Source organism: Colletes gigas, unplaced genomic scaffold, assembly GCF_013123115.1.
Source record: "Colletes gigas isolate AHSC1104 unplaced genomic scaffold, ASM1312311v1 Colletes_gigas_Sc00012, whole genome shotgun sequence".
Taxonomy (NCBI): Eukaryota; Metazoa; Arthropoda; class Insecta; order Hymenoptera; family Colletidae; genus Colletes; species Colletes gigas.
Window position 1 is genome coordinate 9,372,296 of NW_025106641.1, and position 16,628 is coordinate 9,388,923.

At 31.7% G+C, this 16,628-nt stretch overlaps 4 protein-coding genes across 6 annotated transcripts in view; 1 reads left to right on the forward strand and 3 right to left on the reverse strand.

Annotated features, from left to right (window-relative positions):
* The first annotated feature begins 50 nt into the window (after positions 1 to 50).
* LOC122399006 (probable cysteine--tRNA ligase, mitochondrial) lies at positions 51 to 2,323 on the forward strand. The gene is made up of 8 exons (XM_043399301.1): positions 51 to 299; positions 400 to 695; positions 778 to 976; positions 1,082 to 1,344; positions 1,434 to 1,570; positions 1,652 to 1,777; positions 1,850 to 2,104; positions 2,186 to 2,323. The coding sequence occupies exons 1-8, from the start codon at positions 55 to 57 to the stop codon at positions 2,225 to 2,227; spliced, it is 1,563 nt and encodes a 520-aa protein (XP_043255236.1). The 5' UTR covers positions 51 to 54; the 3' UTR covers positions 2,228 to 2,323.
* Positions 2,315 to 11,293, reverse strand: LOC122399010 (ribosome production factor 2 homolog). 2 transcript variants are annotated; one of them, XM_043399305.1, is made up of 6 exons: positions 4,297 to 4,420; positions 3,814 to 4,055; positions 3,366 to 3,498; positions 2,839 to 3,278; positions 2,619 to 2,763; positions 2,315 to 2,533 (listed from the first exon to the last, which is right to left on the reverse strand). In XM_043399305.1, exons 2-6 carry the CDS (start codon positions 3,834 to 3,836, stop codon positions 2,315 to 2,317), a joined length of 960 nt encoding a protein of 319 aa, XP_043255240.1. In that variant the 5' UTR covers positions 3,837 to 4,055; positions 4,297 to 4,420. The 2 variants fall into 2 exon arrangements, with proteins under 2 accessions (XP_043255240.1, XP_043255241.1); XM_043399306.1 differs by lacking the exons at positions 3,814 to 4,055; positions 4,297 to 4,420 and adding an exon at positions 10,481 to 11,293.
* LOC122399009 (probable protein arginine N-methyltransferase 6.1) lies at positions 5,289 to 6,735 on the reverse strand. The gene is made up of 5 exons (XM_043399304.1): positions 6,690 to 6,735; positions 6,551 to 6,605; positions 6,354 to 6,468; positions 5,915 to 6,281; positions 5,289 to 5,835 (listed from the first exon to the last, which is right to left on the reverse strand). Exons 2-5 carry the CDS (start codon positions 6,593 to 6,595, stop codon positions 5,349 to 5,351), a joined length of 1,014 nt encoding a protein of 337 aa, XP_043255239.1. The 5' UTR covers positions 6,596 to 6,605; positions 6,690 to 6,735; the 3' UTR covers positions 5,289 to 5,348.
* A 145-nt stretch (positions 11,294 to 11,438) lies between the features above and the next one.
* Positions 11,439 to 16,628, reverse strand: part of LOC122399004 (very low-density lipoprotein receptor-like) — a 46,456-nt gene continuing 41,266 nt past the window's right edge. For both annotated transcript variants that reach the window (XM_043399298.1, XM_043399299.1), the window contains exons 7-13: positions 15,204 to 15,515; positions 14,701 to 15,001; positions 14,330 to 14,621; positions 13,770 to 14,250; positions 13,332 to 13,418; positions 11,630 to 11,898; positions 11,439 to 11,539 (exon numbers count right to left, since the gene is read on the reverse strand). In XM_043399298.1, the coding sequence (XP_043255233.1) occupies positions 11,495 to 11,539; positions 11,630 to 11,898; positions 13,332 to 13,418; positions 13,770 to 14,250; positions 14,330 to 14,621; positions 14,701 to 15,001; positions 15,204 to 15,515 (1,787 nt within the window). In that variant the 3' untranslated portion in view covers positions 11,439 to 11,494. The remainder of the gene's footprint in view (positions 11,540 to 11,629; positions 11,899 to 13,331; positions 13,419 to 13,769; positions 14,251 to 14,329; positions 14,622 to 14,700; positions 15,002 to 15,203; positions 15,516 to 16,628) is intronic.

Genomic DNA, 16,628 nt, shown 5'->3' on the forward strand with positions numbered 1-16,628 from the left:
CAAAGAAATAAATGGATAAATATCTATGTACATTAAACAATTAAAGATATCAGAATGAATATATCCGTGAAAAATCTGAGATTCAAATTACGTAAAATGTATCATCGTTTCGTACATGTCGAGGTTGAACAAAAGAAACCGATACAGTGGTTAAAACCTATCGGTCACGAAACAAATATTACAATATATAATCCTCTAACAAAGTGTAATGTACCGTTAATTATAAAAAATAAAAATATTTTGACTTGGTACGTTTGCGGTCCAACAGTTTATGATTCTGCACACATTGGTCATGCAGCGTAAGAATGTTTTTCATTGCTTAAAATTAATCCCAATAATAAAATTGTCATTCATAGCAACGTGAAAATACCTTCCTTTATTTTATTTATTATTATACAGGACTTATGTGAAGTCTGACATCATTAGAAGAATATTATCGGATCGCTTTAATATAAACGTTATAATGGCCATGTGCATAACAGATATAGATGACAAGATAATAAAACGATCAAAGAAAACCAAACAGAATTACATAGATCTAGCGCAACATTACGAAAATGAATTCATCGAAGATATGAAAATGTTAAATGTTGTTAAACCCCATTTATATTGTAAAGTTACCAATTTTATACCAAAAATTATTCAATTTGTCAGTGACATTGTAGATAAAGGCAATGCTTATGTTATGCAAGATGGTAATGAAATTCAATATAAAAAATAATGATTTAATAATCGTTCTTTACCATAATTTTACGAATGATTATTTCCTATTTGTAGGGTCTGTATATTTTGATACAAGCAAATGCAACATGTATGGCAAGTTCTCTATGCCAGTATCTGATGATAGTCATCCTTATAAAAAGTCTGCATTGGACTTTAGTTTATGGAAAGCAGCTAAAAAAGATGAACCATTTTGGGAATCTCCATGGGGGAATGGAAGGCCAGGATGGCATATAGAATGTAGCACAATTGCAAGGTATGTGCATCTTGAAACGATCAAAATCTTATTTTTATGGAACTACTAAAAACAATATTAAATTGATTTTAATACAAATAAATATATTATATTTATTCCAATTAGTACAGTTTTTGGGAATTCTGTGGATATTCATAGCGGTGGTATAGATCTTGCTTTCCCGCATCATGAAAATGAAGAAGCCCAATCGTGCTCTTACCATGAAGTAGATCAATGGGTGAACTATTGGCTACATTGTGGGCATCTGTACTTAGAAGATGAAAAAATGTCAAAGAGTCTGAACAATACAATTAGTATAAGAGAATTTCTTAAGAAGTATACAGCGAATCAGTTCAGGATGCTTTGTTTACTTTCCAATTTTAGAAATGGTATAAGTTATAAATGACATCTAAAATAATGTATGACCAGCTTAAATTCTACGCAAATACGATAAACTGCTTTATTATGTGATTTTCAGGAATTAAATATTCCGATAACATAATGCATAATCCGATAAATATACTAAATAAAGTTGAACATTTCATTAATGATTGTGATAATTATGTTACCGGACGATGTAGTTTTGGCAATATAGATGAAGCTACATTATTTCGGGTCAGTTGCTTTATCGTATTTTATTTTTTGTATGTATGCGCGCGCGCATATTTGCATCCATAAATCAAATTTTTGTTTTAGTGTTTAGAGGAAACGAAGAATAGCGTTAACACAGCTCTAGAAAATAATTTTAATACCGCACAGGTAATAAAATCAATTTTGAATTTAATTGATACAGGAAATAAAATGCTACACGACGATCCCCATGTAAGTATAAACATACCCATGTACAACTATTGATTAATATTTTTTTCCTAATATATTTGTGTATAAATATAGGGTTCTCTTACGACTAGATGTATACCTCCTGTAATCGCGGTAGCAAATTATATATCAACAATATTTTCAATGCTTGGCATTTCGTACTCTGAAGAATCAAATGAATGTAAAATAAATAGCCTCATTGAACATTTGGTACAATTCAGAAGAACAGTTCGAAACAGAGTTATTGAACAAGATGTGAAAGATAAAATTTTACTTACCGCGTGCGACGAAATACGATCAAATCTGTCTACGTTTGGGGTAATCATAAAGGTACAAATATACTTTGATAATGTGACTTTGAAATTATGCACATTACGAAACAATTAATTACGACTTCAATTTTATTTTTAGGATTACAAAACAGAAACTTCTTGGAGTATCAAGAAATATTGAATCGAAGTATTTAAAAACATTTTATATCATAGATTAATGTGATAAAAGAAATAATTATATTTACATTTAATTTCACACTTATTTTAATTAATCGGTTGAATCAGCAACATGTCTTATTTTGTCTGAACTGCTATCATTATTCTTGTCAACATTTTTCCTTTTAATACCAGTCTTCTTTTCTGCCATTGACTTTTTCAAACCTTTCATCTTTCTTGTTTGAATACTATTAATATTTTGTGCTCCAATATGTATACGTCCAAAGGTAGCTCCAAAATTATCCTTGGAAACATTCTTCTTCTTTTTTACCTATAATTGATATTAAATAAACAGATTAAATTAAATTAAATTAATAAATCATCATATTATCTTCTATAATAAAAAAAAAGTATACCTTGAGCTCTTTTGGTTTTTTACACGCTCGTTTAAAGAGATCTTCGGAAGCAAGCTTTGTGCGCCTACATAATAAATCTGCTCTTGGACCTATTTCTTCCAGTTCTATTCTGGGTGTCCTACAGTTAGACTTTTTCAAAAGTATCCTGAAGCACATTTCCACTAAGTAAATAATCGTTAAACGTAAGAATACTAGCGAGTTTATCAGAAAATCGACTCACCTATAACTACGTAAAAGTATTTTATTTTCAACAGCAGTGAAACTCAAAACATGCTCAAGACCTTGTAGCCTAATGTTTTCGACCACTTCCCTTTGAAACATATCCACGAATAAATTCTTAATTCTAACAAGCTCAGAATTGTTTTCAAAAAGTTCACCGTTAAAAACCAGCAGAGGTTTTATCCCTTCAGAAATTTGTGGAACTTTAAAACTCTTTAGACCTCTGTAATTTTCTACACCAAATTCAATCATATCTAACAATGTATGTTCGTACATTCTTCCCATTACAAAATTATGAGGTCGCTTTTTATTATGTAAAGCTATCATAAAAAGAGATGCATTATATTTAGAAGAAAATTTTTCGACAAACGTTATATCTTCGAACGGCAATATATCGTTTTTTTTCTGCATTAATATTGCGTCAGGTTTTTTAAAATTATACTGCAAAAAAAGAAACATAAATCTTATTGTTAAATATTATCGTCAAAACATAATTTATAGTTAATGATTTGTAGAAAAAAAAATTACCAAATCTTTCATGAAATCTACTACAATTTGAGATGTGTTCTTCCCTTTGAAACACAAAGTCTGTTTGGCATCCTCTATTAATTTCGGCTCCTTTTTTAAAATAGCCCGTTTACCTCTATGAGTGGTAGGCTTCCTGCGAAAAGAAACTTTCACACTTACAAACAGAAACTTCCAAAGAACATTTCAATTTCAAGAACGAAGTAGCAGATATATATAATTGTTTCGCTGTGTAGATCGTAGGACAAAAATATAATATTGACCTATAGATCCTGCCTTTTAACATCTATTGTACGAGAAGTACTTAATAATTACGCAAAAAACGATCGAAAAAATATATACAAAATATGTTTCATTGGACTGTTTATAACAAGTGCATACATAAACATGCATACACATTTCAAGCATAACCAAAAACTATCATAACTGTATACAAATTGCAAATACTTACACTACTCTATTTATTACAGGCATTGTAACTTCAACGATAAAAACTGATTTTCTTCGATGTATTTAGAATATTAAAATCTACGAACACGTATCGTTTTGAAAACACCACACAACACACGTGTTCGGCATAGGTATTGTAACTACAAATCCGTTACTAATAAACCCGTAGGAGGTTACAGCGTAATAAATAAATAAATAATTACGCAACCAGTGTTACAAGAAATTGAAAAATCTCTTCGAGCCCTAAAAACAAATATTTTCAATCATAAAAGGACCATAAAAACATATTACTCGTCAATTACATTTATTTATAAAACGTGCTATCAAGATTTTGAGGCACGTTTTTATTTAATAGAGTCAGAAATGTGTAAAACACTCCTTGTGTGTATATCAATAAAAAATTCAAATTATAATACATATTTTTTATTTACGTTCCACCCTACATTTTCAATTAATTTCCTAATTTCCATCAATTCTGAAATACCTTATAACTGGTGCAAATATTATTCGAATCTGGTTAATATTTTATCAAGTTCTTCGATCATTTCTCTGTACATTTTCTCAATTAATTAATTATAAACGATTACTGGAAGCGATAGTTATTTCTATATTTACGCTAAAAAGTGCAAAAGTATAGTATCGCCATCTAATATCAGGGATTCGTACTACTAAAATCGTGCCAGGATCACAGAATGTTAGAGGAGGTATCCGGAGTACAGGTTCCCCCACTCCTGCTACTCCTGATACACATTATCTTAATTATTCGCTAATTACTCCTTTCCTGGGAATAAAATATGAACTTTTAGAATTGAAGAATATAGTATAGACCCTTGGCTACATCCAAGGATACTTTTTATAACCATTTCGCCAGTAATTAAGACGTTATTAATCAATATCGGAAGTCGGCACACTGTTTCTAATGAACTGTTAATAACGTCTTAATTACTGGCGGAATGGTTATAAAAAGTATCCTTGAATATAGCCAAGGGTCTATACTATATTCTTCAATTCTAAAAGTTCATATTTTATTCCCAGGAAAGGAGTAATTAGCGAATAATTAAGGTAATGTATATCAGGAGTAGCAGGAGTGGGGGAACCTGTACTCCGGATACCTCCTCTAACATTCTGTGATCCTGGCACGATTTTAGCAGTACGAATCCCTGATATTAGATGGCGATACTATACTTTTGCACTTTTTAGCGGAATATTGAAACACCTATCGCTTCCAGTAATCGTTTATAACTTATCAATTACATTAAATAATGTATAGAGAAATGGTTAAGAGAATAGTTAAGGAGAATAATATTTAGACTAGTTATAAGGTATTTTCGAATATATGAAAATTAGGAAATTAATGGGAAAGGTAAAGGGGAACGTAAATAAAAAATATGTATTATAATTTTGATTTTTTATTGATATACACATTAGGAATGTTTTACACATTTTTGACTTTATTAAATAAACACATTCCTCGAAATAAAAAAATACATATTAGGAATCGTCTTAATATAACATCACTTATTTATAGGATCATTTTTAGTTTATCCCTTCCATGTACGCTTTTGTAACAATACACTTTGTCATATAACAATGACAAGGGACCTCATGTTCAACTTCTAATGCATCCAACCATACTAATTCCATATTATATTGTCTAGATTTAGAAGAGTTTCTTTTCAATTCTAATTTAAATGCAACAGGTTCACCTTCTTCTATTTCCGTGTCTATGGGTAAAACAATAACAGTCTGTTTCCAATGTGTGGGTTCGTCAAAGGGGCTTGTGGATAATTCTGATCCATCTGGAAACTCAACAGTGAACCAAATACAAATTCCTTGATACTGCCCATTTTTATTACAGACAGAAATATATTCTTCTCCTCCAAGACGACTTAATTCTTCGACATTAATACATTGTAAATCTAACCATGCCAATAATTTATTTTCTCCCAAAAGGTTCTTTTTATCTACAAGTAATACCTCCGGTTTCATTGATTTTATTTTTCTGTATTCCTCTCCAATACATCTATAACACAGAAAATATAAAGATATTAAACGTTACAGTGAAACGAAATTTAAAAATTACTATAATATAATGTCATTACTTCATAGTGACTCCGTAAACATCATCCCAAAAGTTATACATAGACGGTAATTGACACGGCGATGCATATAATTTAGCAATAGCTGGGAACAGTATGCCACTCTCCTTCAAAAAATTATCTCTCGCAAAAAGAACGCTGTCTAACATTCCTTCGTGCACTAGATAAAAACCCATCCACTCTGATACTATTATATCAACTTTCTCGAAGTTATTTGGATCGATATCCTCCACTTTACTGTGTATCACTGTAATCTTGTGATTTAGTTTATTTTCCACCAGAACTTTTTCCGTAAGATTCACTAAATCGCTTGCTTCTATCGCATAAACTTTTTCTGCGCCTGCTTGTGCACAGAAAATTGATAATATTCCTACAAATAAACGGTACCTTTAATCTTATTTCCACTTAATTTTACTAATTTGTGTAAATTATAAAATCATACCTGTTCCAGCACCAACATCCATAACAATTTTTTTGTCAAACATGTGTTTGGAATTCAATATAGCATTTTTGTACGCAAGAGTTCGAACCTTATCACTTAACATTAATTGATGAACCTATAAAAGCCGTTATGAATAGTTAAGTAATTTTATATATAATTAATTTATATAAAAAAAATAATAGTAAATATTTACTTACATCCAGTTCTTCATAACTTTTAAAATACTTATCCATATCATCCATTTTTTCGATACTACAAAATTATTATTAAACTTGCTTATTTATATTGTTATTTTATAACAAATAAATGTATAATTATCAAAATTAAATATTTTACATTTGGATAAAATATTCACGTTCGAAACATTCTCCCCCTATTTCATGGAGTTCCTAACCTCAATCTATAGTAAACATTTCGCACGTGCTCGACTTGATACAGAAAGTTACATATTTCTGTCTAAATTAGATGTACATTAGTACAAACTATTTAAAAAAATTTACTTAATTAATACGACTATGATCTTAAACAATGATTTAACATTAAAATATATTTATAATCATAACTTAAATTCTATAAATGTATAAAATGTACTTTTCTTTTTTTTATAGATTAATATTTAATATTAAATTTTTTAGGTTCATTAATCTTTTGCTGTTCTTTCATTTTCATGAGTCTTTTAAACTCTTCTTTCTTCTCCATCTGTTTCCTTTTTCGCTCCAGTCGCGAATGTTCTTCTTCAGTTAACACTAAAATTGTTTACAATTTAGTTTAACATTAGCATTTACATTAATGCTCTTTTATGTCATATACCTTTCTTCTGATCTTCCTTGTTTTGAACATTATTTTGTACTTTCTGAATACTTCTGCCATTAGACTTCAACGATTCTTTTTTGTCATCCAAGTCTTTTGAAAGCATGCAGCTACCATTTTCCTCAATTTTTGTATTCAATTCTTTTTTCTTATCACAGAGGATTTCAGGACACAATATGTTTTCTAAAAAATATCTAACATAAAAAATTTGGCTAAAATCTTAGCAATCAAATATTTTGCAAGAACCTGGAATATCTATTTCTTCGTTATATTTATGACTTAATAGCGGAGTTGATTGAGCACATGGTTTAGGCATATCACGTAGAGAACATTGCAAATTATCTTTCAAAATATTATGTGTCTTTGAATTAGATGGTATTTTTATCAATTCTTCAATTTCAGTTTCTATTGTTTTGCCAAAACATGATAATACTTTTTTATAAGCATCTGTAAGAGAACCCTAAACACAAAAGTAAAAGAATCATTTTTATGCCCATACGGAGATATGAAACATTGAAACAATGAACATACAATTCTGGCAAAATGTATTGATAATCCTTTTGTATTTCCCTCCGCATAACAATATCCTATATCTTCATGAAATGTTCCATCTTGTAATTGAATCTTAACAAACGTTACACACCCACAAACATATTTACCCATAAAAGCTTCAACAAAATCTAAAATCAGTTTAATTATTCAAGATAAAAAAATAAGATACTCCAAATAAGAAAGTTAAATGAACAATACAGAAAATACAAGAATCTATACCAATTGTCTGATTAGTTACAGTATGATTCCATTTTCCTTCTCCAAATACTTTATTCGCTAATGATATTAAATTATTATTAAACGTTAACGTTTCTTTTATGTCAATTTTTTGTGCAAACGTTGCGTTTATCGTGCTTTGTGTTGTATTTGTTGGTGGCTAAAAAAATTAACCTTTTTTTGGAATTAAGTCCTGCAAAACTGCGTTCGTCTGTAAAATACTTACAATTTTTATGCAAGAAGGAATATTGGTCATATTACTCATGGTAATTTTATTAATACCAATGATGTTCAACAAATTTTTATGTTTTTTTCAGACCTTTCCACATTAGGTCTTCTGTTTACTTTTATCTAATCTAACGTTACTGGATTTACCGCCTTTTTCTGGCCGGTATTTTGATCCATGCGAGTATTGCCGCCTTTTCAAATACGCGCATTTGCAAATCATTTCAGAATAATGTTAAAATCGAGTGAAAAAGGGTACTTTTATGGTTCCCTGTTTGTAATAAAGAAGTTCTGTTGAAACAGATTATCAGTTTTAAATAACTCTAAATAAAAGTTTTATAACTAAACACTAAAATAAGACGAAAATTAAGAATAAAGAAATTGCGTTCGAGCCTTTGTTTCGTAATTATAATCATTTAAAGTAGAGGTTGAAAAGTTGTCGAAAATAATTGTTTGAAACAGTTATGACCACTATTCACATTGTTTAAGATTATTTGAAATAGTTTGGATTAGGCCACTATCCGTTGCGCAATTTAGTAGCGACGAAAACCAAACGGAGAGACATGCATACATACTTACTTAAATTCGGGTCTGATTATGGTGATCAGACGACGATGACCACTAACTAGCCATAAAACAAAAACGAAATTTTACTTTGTATGCTACTTCGTGAGATATCATTTCTCTACTGGTTGTTCACGATACATGAAACTCTTTGATCGAAACTATCGAAGAAAATGTTCGAAACTTCAAAGCTATACAGGATGTTGAAAACTAAATGCCATAAATTTGGGTGATAAAAGAGGGGGCCGAAGCAAGCGTTTTAAAGTAAAAGAACCATGAATTGGTAACTCTTGGTTACGTATTGGATGGACTGTAATGTAAAGTCAAATTTAATGCCTCTCAATTTCCTCTTCTAGAATGCAACGACAAATCTAATTTGGTCCGAACAAGTCGGATCCAAGATAGGATCTCATCGTTTGCGTCGGTGAAATGTTTGAAACCATTTGATTTTTTGCATATAACATGCGCTTTTAATTTTGTTACGATTAAATTGCAGACGTTACGACGATTCAGTTAAACGTCCATTACGTCTATACCCAAGCGTCGTTGATCCATCGTATTTAAAAAGCTTGCATCTATCTCTTTTTTCGTTGCCCAAAATGGCATTTAATTTTGTCACCCTTGCACTCCTGTGTTTGTACACCCAGTATGATTCATAACTCGGAAGAGAAATTATTCACTATTCTATATTTCCAAATTACAATTTTTACAAATTATACATCTTACACTTCTTATAGGTATGATAATAATGACGGTAGTGTAATTTATTTTGTATATTTATTTATACAATAATCATTATAATAAATTATATATATAATATATATTTATATTATGCGTGTGTAGTGATAATATTTATTGCATAGAAATAATGTTTGACACGATTTTGGCGAATAGATTGGCTAGGTTATGCCTTGTGACTCACACAATTAATTGCAACTGATACTCACCACACTCTTGCTATCTTTTGATTAAAATCACCACAGAGCCTCTATATTTTAATTTTGGACTTTGCTTTCTTGCACTCATACATAAGAATATGTGCCTTATTAAAAAGTAGCAAATTTTTTATTATTAACTTCGTCAATAGGTAGATTTCATAAATTATCTGTATAAAAGCAGCAGTGAGCATATAACTAATAATAAAATACTTGTAAGTACAATTTTAAATCATTTTAATAGGATTATATTTAATATTTTATTAGGATATACACGTAAATTTTTCTTATAAACATTGGATAATATTTGCTAAATCATACATTCTTTTGCAAGAAAAATGATTTCCTCATAAGCAATTTTAATATTTTACAATTCGAAAATTTTCTAAATTAAAGTTATAAACGTATATTTTTGCTACTTGTTAATATACACAACTCTTAGCTCGTCCTAATATTATTATACTTCTTAATAATCTTATCTAGAAGAACGTCTGTCTCACATTTAATTATTTAATACAGTAATCATAAAGTACATAATAAGTAAAACTCTTAAGCCAGAGGCAATAGTTCTATACATATACACTGATCTTCTTTTTAGTGAGTGAAATACCTAAACAACAGTTTTACTTTAACAGACACACAGTCACACTTAGTGTCATTGAGCTGATCTTATTACATCTAATTGGTTTTCAAACTATTTCATTACATTTATAACATCAACAGAATAACTGTGAGAAAAGTGATTTTACTATGATATGAGCCGACTGTGTAAACACAGGCAGCTATTAAAAGATTCTGCAACCGTGATAAAAGCACTCTGCTTGCTTGAATCGCATTAGCGACATAAAAGGAGAAATCTACTTTCATGTACAAAAATGAGTTACACATTTACATGCTCAAACGCCGTTCTTTGAACTATTACTGGATTTGAATTTGAAGTATCGGCACTCTTAAATCTACACGACATTAGAAAAAAAGTTTACAATGATTCAGGAAAAAAATATTTGATTGTTATTAATACCAGTAAATTCAAAAATTTCTGGAACATTCTTTTGGCACTATAAAATATTTTATGATACACGTTAAAATGTATAAATAATGTAGCAAATTCATAAAGAAGTATGCAAATTCTTCGACAATTCAATAGTGTTACTAATGATTTTTAAAAATTATTTCTATGATATATTCTGGATTTGTGTGTTATATACATGTGATTTTAATAATGTAACAGTATTTAAGTAACTAACTGAAAATTATATTTAAAGAAGTATATCCTTAAAGAATAAATATTGCAACAATAACAAATTAAAGATCTTACATATCGATAAAAATATTCTATATAGTATATATAACTTTATATATAACTTTAAACATAGATGCGACGTGACCCCACGTTAACATGATAAATAGTACTATATTACATGTTACGCATGTAAACTGAAGATAGAACATTATAAAGTAGGAATTGTGATACCTTATTTAACTACTTGAAAACTGACGTTTAAACGCTTATTTGGCAACAATTATAGTTTACCTAGACATTTCTCCCTTTATGTCTTGGAACAAATCTAAATGTTGCACGTATGTATAATATAGTTGAATGACAAGATGCATAAATTTATAAACAAATAGGCACAGTATAAAAAAAAAAAAAAAAAAGAAAAAAAAACATAAACATAATCACAGCTGAGTTGGCAGGCAGGCGGGCAAATGCAGATGTACTATTGGACAGGCTCGCTCGACGTTGATGCGCTTCATCGTTTTTTATATGATTTTTTTTTTACTTGGTCGATATTATTTCAATAGCCTGCTAAGCCCGATTCATTGACAGATTGAGTATTAAACGTAATCGTTAGTTCCAGGACTCGTTAAGGGTTCCTGAGCCTATTAAAAATTGAAGCATTGAAATTTCATAGATCATTATAAATAACTGTATAAGTGATAAATATATAATGCGGCGAATAGAGCAGTTACCTCTTCTCCAACTGTAGCAGTGGGGAGTGGAAACCTGTTCTTTTCCAAACTGAACTGATCTTCTGTGGTTTTCCTATACACAGGATTATCGAAATTCATACTCGTAACGTTACGATGGAGATAATGCCTGTAGCCTAACACTGCTCCTAATGCAAAGAATAACAGTCCTAAGGACGCCACGCCTATCACTATACCAGCGACTAAACCATCGTCTGTCGATTCGGTTGCGAGACTAACTTTCTCATCCCCGCCTGTCGAGGGTGATGGATCTAAAAAAAAAATATTATTTTGTAAGAAAAAAGAAAAAAATTGAATTGGACAGAATTATTAAATACTGTTATACTGAAAAGCTATAGATTTCTCGAATTTAGGAGAAAACGAAATATGGTGTATTTGAAATTGTAGGAAACACCTTCGACATTTCTGAAAACATGAATTGTACAAAAATAACATGTTATGGAACATGTTATTAACATAAGTATACGCGCGCGCGTATACAAAATGTCAGGCAGAAACTTTGTCCACCTAAAATATTTCCATTGTTTTTAAACGTGTATTCTCATTTGTTAAGTAAAGTAAAGAGATAAATATGGTTTGGATACGTTTAGTATCGATACTGAACGATAAGAAGTTAAAAAATTATGAAGGAATTTACTATTTACTGTTTTTATAATTTATCTGTTTACACGCGTGCCATAGACCAGACCGACAACACAGGAAAATATGAGACATTGTATTAACGCTTATCATATAACCCAGACCTAACCCAGACTCTACCATCTTCTATGACCTGCTGTGATCTTGAACGATCATCTATCGTTGAAATTGTCTAAATATCCGTTATCACATTGAAGATAAAAAAGTACGAGATTCCATTAAATAAAAAGAAAAATTGACCTTGAGATTCCCTCTATGTTTCGAATTAAACTAACGCTATCGTCATATGCCCCCCTCTTGCGCCGTACATCTTTTGTGTACAATATCATTTCTATGTTTAAAAATAACGGAAATATTTCTGGCGGGCAAAGTTTCTGCCCATCCCCATATCAGGGTGTTTTAACCACAGGTGGACAGTCTTCAGGGAATGATTCTGTATTCATTTACTCTCTATTCATACTCTCCAGTATGAAGAAGTATTAAAGAGACACCGAATGAATATAAAAAAATGCAATTTTGTCTTATTGTAATACGTAGAAGCCTCTTTTAAAATATTATCCACTTGTAGGTACACACCCTGTATATATATAAGCCAAAGCCAAACGTTTATGATCCATAAATATGGACAATATACTATATGATCCAAATAAAGTGTTGCAAGTTATTTTCTTAGAAACCAATGAAAATATCGACTTTATTACTTTTTTTTTAAGTCAAGTAGCTTGGAAGTGCTAATCTTTTCTCCTCCTCTTAGATTTGTTTAAATGAAAGATGGTATTATTCTTTTGTTATTTGGATAGTTCTTATCAAACTAAACAAAGTTTATTTTAACTACATTTTTGTATTGTCCGTAGTTGGAAAGTTGTGACGAAAAATTGAAATCGGTTCTACAAATACGTTTACTGGATTAATGCACTGGTAGCTGTGTGCTTAACTTTGTAAAAATAATCTATACAATTGACTGGTTTCCGAAAAACAGCGTTGCAACGCTTTATTCAAATCACATGGCACGTAACTATAATAATAATCGTGCAAATAAACTTACTGATAGTTGTAGTAGTAACATTGAAGGATTCAAGTCTCTTGAATGGGTTACTAATTCCTTGCGTTGTAGGTGCTACAGTTGTAGTTACTGGAATATCCCATATTCATGCAACACCGATGCAAAATAATATAATAATTAAGAAAGTCGTAAACGTAACACATCGAGGCAATAATTGTATAAAAAAAAAAAGAAATATAATTAACGCTTAATGCAAATTAATAATGGTACAACGACACGAAACGAAATTAAAATCTCGAACATGCCCCGTTTTAAAATGTCTCATGAATTTGTATGAACCGTAAGCATTAATTTATTGTAATAGCATGCAATACGTTCATTTTCACGTCATTCCTTCGAATTTTCGTCGAGACGTGCATAGTAAACCAATGCATGTGGCTCGTTTAGAATTCTAAATACCAATGCGTAAATTTAGCTTACCCTTTTCTACACACATTAAACCATCAGGTAATAGTCTTAGGCCATCCGGGCAAGCGCAACTAAGAAGAGGTGACTTTGAATTAATTCTTGGCGCAGGTAAGCACAAGTGGCTACAGTGACCATTCACGGCTTGACACTGATTCATTCCGTCTGGTTGCCTGTACGGATGATACACGTGAACGACTGTCGGGTGTTCGAGTGTTTGGACGGACGTGACAGCTTCGACCTCTTTCCCGGTAAATTTATTCGCCGTGAATATCGTTTTCTTGTCCCAATCGGTCCAATACACATAATCCTCGAAGGTTGTAATACTGTACGGATGCCTCAACGAATCGGGAGAATAAAGAACCGTCCGTCTACCCGTGCCATCGTAATTACACGATCCTATTATATTCAATTTAGCATCCACCCAATAAATCTTCTTCCCTATTAAATCCAAAGTCAAGCCATTCGGCCATTTCACGTCGTTATCAACTATAATCTGCGCAAATATAAATATGTCAGCGATCTCGTTATTATTTTATTAATTCAAAGACGCTTAATTAGTTTTGAAAATCTACCGTTCGATGAGAACCGTCCATCCCAGCTTTTTCAATACGAGCCTCGTTGCTCCAATCCGTCCAAAACATCCAACCATCCAATGGATTCAAAGCGATCGCTCTCGGTTTCTGTATACGGTCTTGTATAAGAGTTTTTCTCATATTGCCCTCGAAGTTTGCCAATTCGATGGTACTTTTGCCAGAATCGGTCCAATAAATATGATTGTATATCCAATCGACAGCAAGTCCATCCGACGTTGTCAGACCGTCATCGATGACAACCGAACGTTCGTTACCCTCGTCTATCGGAGCTCTAAACAACGATAATTTTACAACATTTTAAAAAAAAAGAACGAATAAAAATAATCAAAAAACAATCAGTAAATCCTCACTTGTAGATCTTTTGCTCGCTTATGTCGCTCCAAAAAATCATACCCGTACGGAACACAAAATCTAAAGCTGTTGCTTTTTTTGTATTGTTCACTATCTCTGTCATCTCTTGACGGTCCAGAGCTACTTTTCTTATGTCGTGCCTTCTGGTGAAGAGAAGACTCGCGTGACCTTCTGCTGCTTTGCAACGAGAGTGATTCCTAGGGTCTTTAAGGTAGCCCGCAGCGCAGCTGCATTTAAAGCTACCCTTTTCGTTCAAACAGAACTGGGAACAACTGCCTGGTTCCAGGCATTCGTCTATGTCTAAAACAACAAGGACAATATGATCTCGTTTGTCATAGAAATTTGTTACATTCGGCGAGACGAGGGTGCACAATTTTAATCCTAATCCAATCGTCGACCACTTTCAATTTATGCAATTAATAAATGATAGATAGAATTTAAAAATGAAGACTTTTATGACGATACTTGGGACGCTTGGTTCAATGCATTAATTATGTCTTACCATCGCACGTTCGATTGTCAACTAATCTGTACCCTGCGCTGCACTCGCACCGGAAGCCAATGGGCAAATCGATGCAAATTTGCGAACATCCGCCGTTGTTTTTCTGACACTCGTTCACGCCGCATAGCTCGGCACTTTCGTCTTCCCAACCGAGGCAGTCGCGATTTTTATTGCACACGTTGTTTATGGGAATACACGAGCCCTCGCTGCATTCGAACTGAGTCGAGGGATCACAGGCGACCGCCTTGCTCGTACAATTTTTCTCGTCGCTACCATCCGCGCATTCCGCTTTACCGTTGCAATACAGGTGACCTGACGCATTTAAACAATTGCACTGCATTAGACCTGCGTAGGGGTGAGCTGGTCAAAACGGGAACGCGAAGTAAAATGGGGAGTTATTTCACTAACACGTTGCGTACGTTAATGGAACCAGTCGTTAAATATGGAACAAAAGCTCGAATAAAATTGGGTACCTTAATTTTTTTATCAACGATCGATCGCTGGCAATTAAACCATAACGTAAAACTTTATCTATACAGGGTGTTCGGCCACCCCTGGGAAAATAGGACGAAAATCAAGAATACCAATTTATTGATGGAGGTTTCGTTAAAAAGTTGTTAACGTTTAAAGTTCCGCCCGTACTGAATTTTTTTCTAGAAAATACGTAGGATTTTGGGGGAATGTGTAATGACCAAAAATGATTGTAATCGATCCCTGAAATCAAAAATAATTTTTTCAGAATGATTTGAAATTTTTTAATTTTGTCAAAAAATTTCACATCTCGAATTTTTTTCTCGAAAGTGAGTAGGATTTCGAGAGTAGGTGTAATGACCGAAAATGATTGTAATTGATCCCTGTAATTAAATATAATTTTTTTAGTATGATTTGAAATTTTTTAATTTCATCCGAAAATTTCAGTACCTACTCGAATTTTTTTCTCGAAAGTGGGTAGAATTTCGGGTGTATGTGTGATGACCAAAAATGATTATAATCGATCCCTGAAACCAAAAATAATTTTTTCAGAATGATTTGAAATTTTTTAATTTTGTCGAAAAATTTCACACCTTCTCGAATTTTTTTCTCGAAAGTGAGTAAGATTTCAGGGGTATGTATATTTACCAAAAATGATTGTAATCGAGCCCCGCAACCAAAAATAATTTTTTCAGAATGATTTGAAATTTTTTAATTTCATCCGAAAATTTCAGTACCTACTGGAATTTTTTTCTCGAAAGTGGGTAAAATTTCGGGTGTATGTGTAATGACCAAAAATTATTGAAATCGACCCCTGCAACTAAAAATAATTTTTTCAGAATGATTTGAAATTTTTTAATTTTGTCGAAAAATTTCACACCTTCTCGAATTTTTTTCTCGAAAGTGAGTAAGATTTCAGGGGTATGTATATTTACCAAAAATGATTGTAATCGA

What these genes read in the sequence shown, in the direction of transcription:
- LOC122399010 (XM_043399305.1), bottom strand. Translation starts at nt 3,836, where the DNA reads ATGCCTGTAATAAATAGAGTAGT. An exon ending in CCTGTAATAAATAGAGTAGT is followed by an intron (nt 3,499 to 3,813) that starts GTAAGTATTTGC and finishes TTCTTTTCGCAG; the next exon opens with GAAGCCTACCACTCATAGAG. An exon ending in ATACTTTTACGTAGTTATAG is followed by an intron (nt 2,764 to 2,838) that starts GTGAGTCGATTT and finishes AATGTGCTTCAG; the next exon opens with GATACTTTTGAAAAAGTCTA.
- LOC122399009 (XM_043399304.1), bottom strand. Translation starts at nt 6,595, where the DNA reads ATGGATGATATGGATAAGTATTTTAAAAGTTATGAAGAACTGGAT. An exon ending in GGATGTTGGTGCTGGAACAG is followed by an intron (nt 6,282 to 6,353) that starts GTATGATTTTAT and finishes GTTTATTTGTAG; the next exon opens with GAATATTATCAATTTTCTGT. An exon ending in GTTTACGGAGTCACTATGAA is followed by an intron (nt 5,836 to 5,914) that starts GTAATGACATTA and finishes TCTGTGTTATAG; the next exon opens with ATGTATTGGAGAGGAATACA.
- LOC122399006 (XM_043399301.1), top strand. Translation starts at nt 55, where the DNA reads ATGAATATATCCGTGAAAAATCTGAGATTCAAATTACGTAAAATGTAT. An exon ending in TGCTTATGTTATGCAAGATG is followed by an intron (nt 696 to 777) that starts GTAATGAAATTC and finishes TCCTATTTGTAG; the next exon opens with GGTCTGTATATTTTGATACA. An exon ending in TGCTACACGACGATCCCCAT is followed by an intron (nt 1,778 to 1,849) that starts GTAAGTATAAAC and finishes GTATAAATATAG; the next exon opens with GGTTCTCTTACGACTAGATG.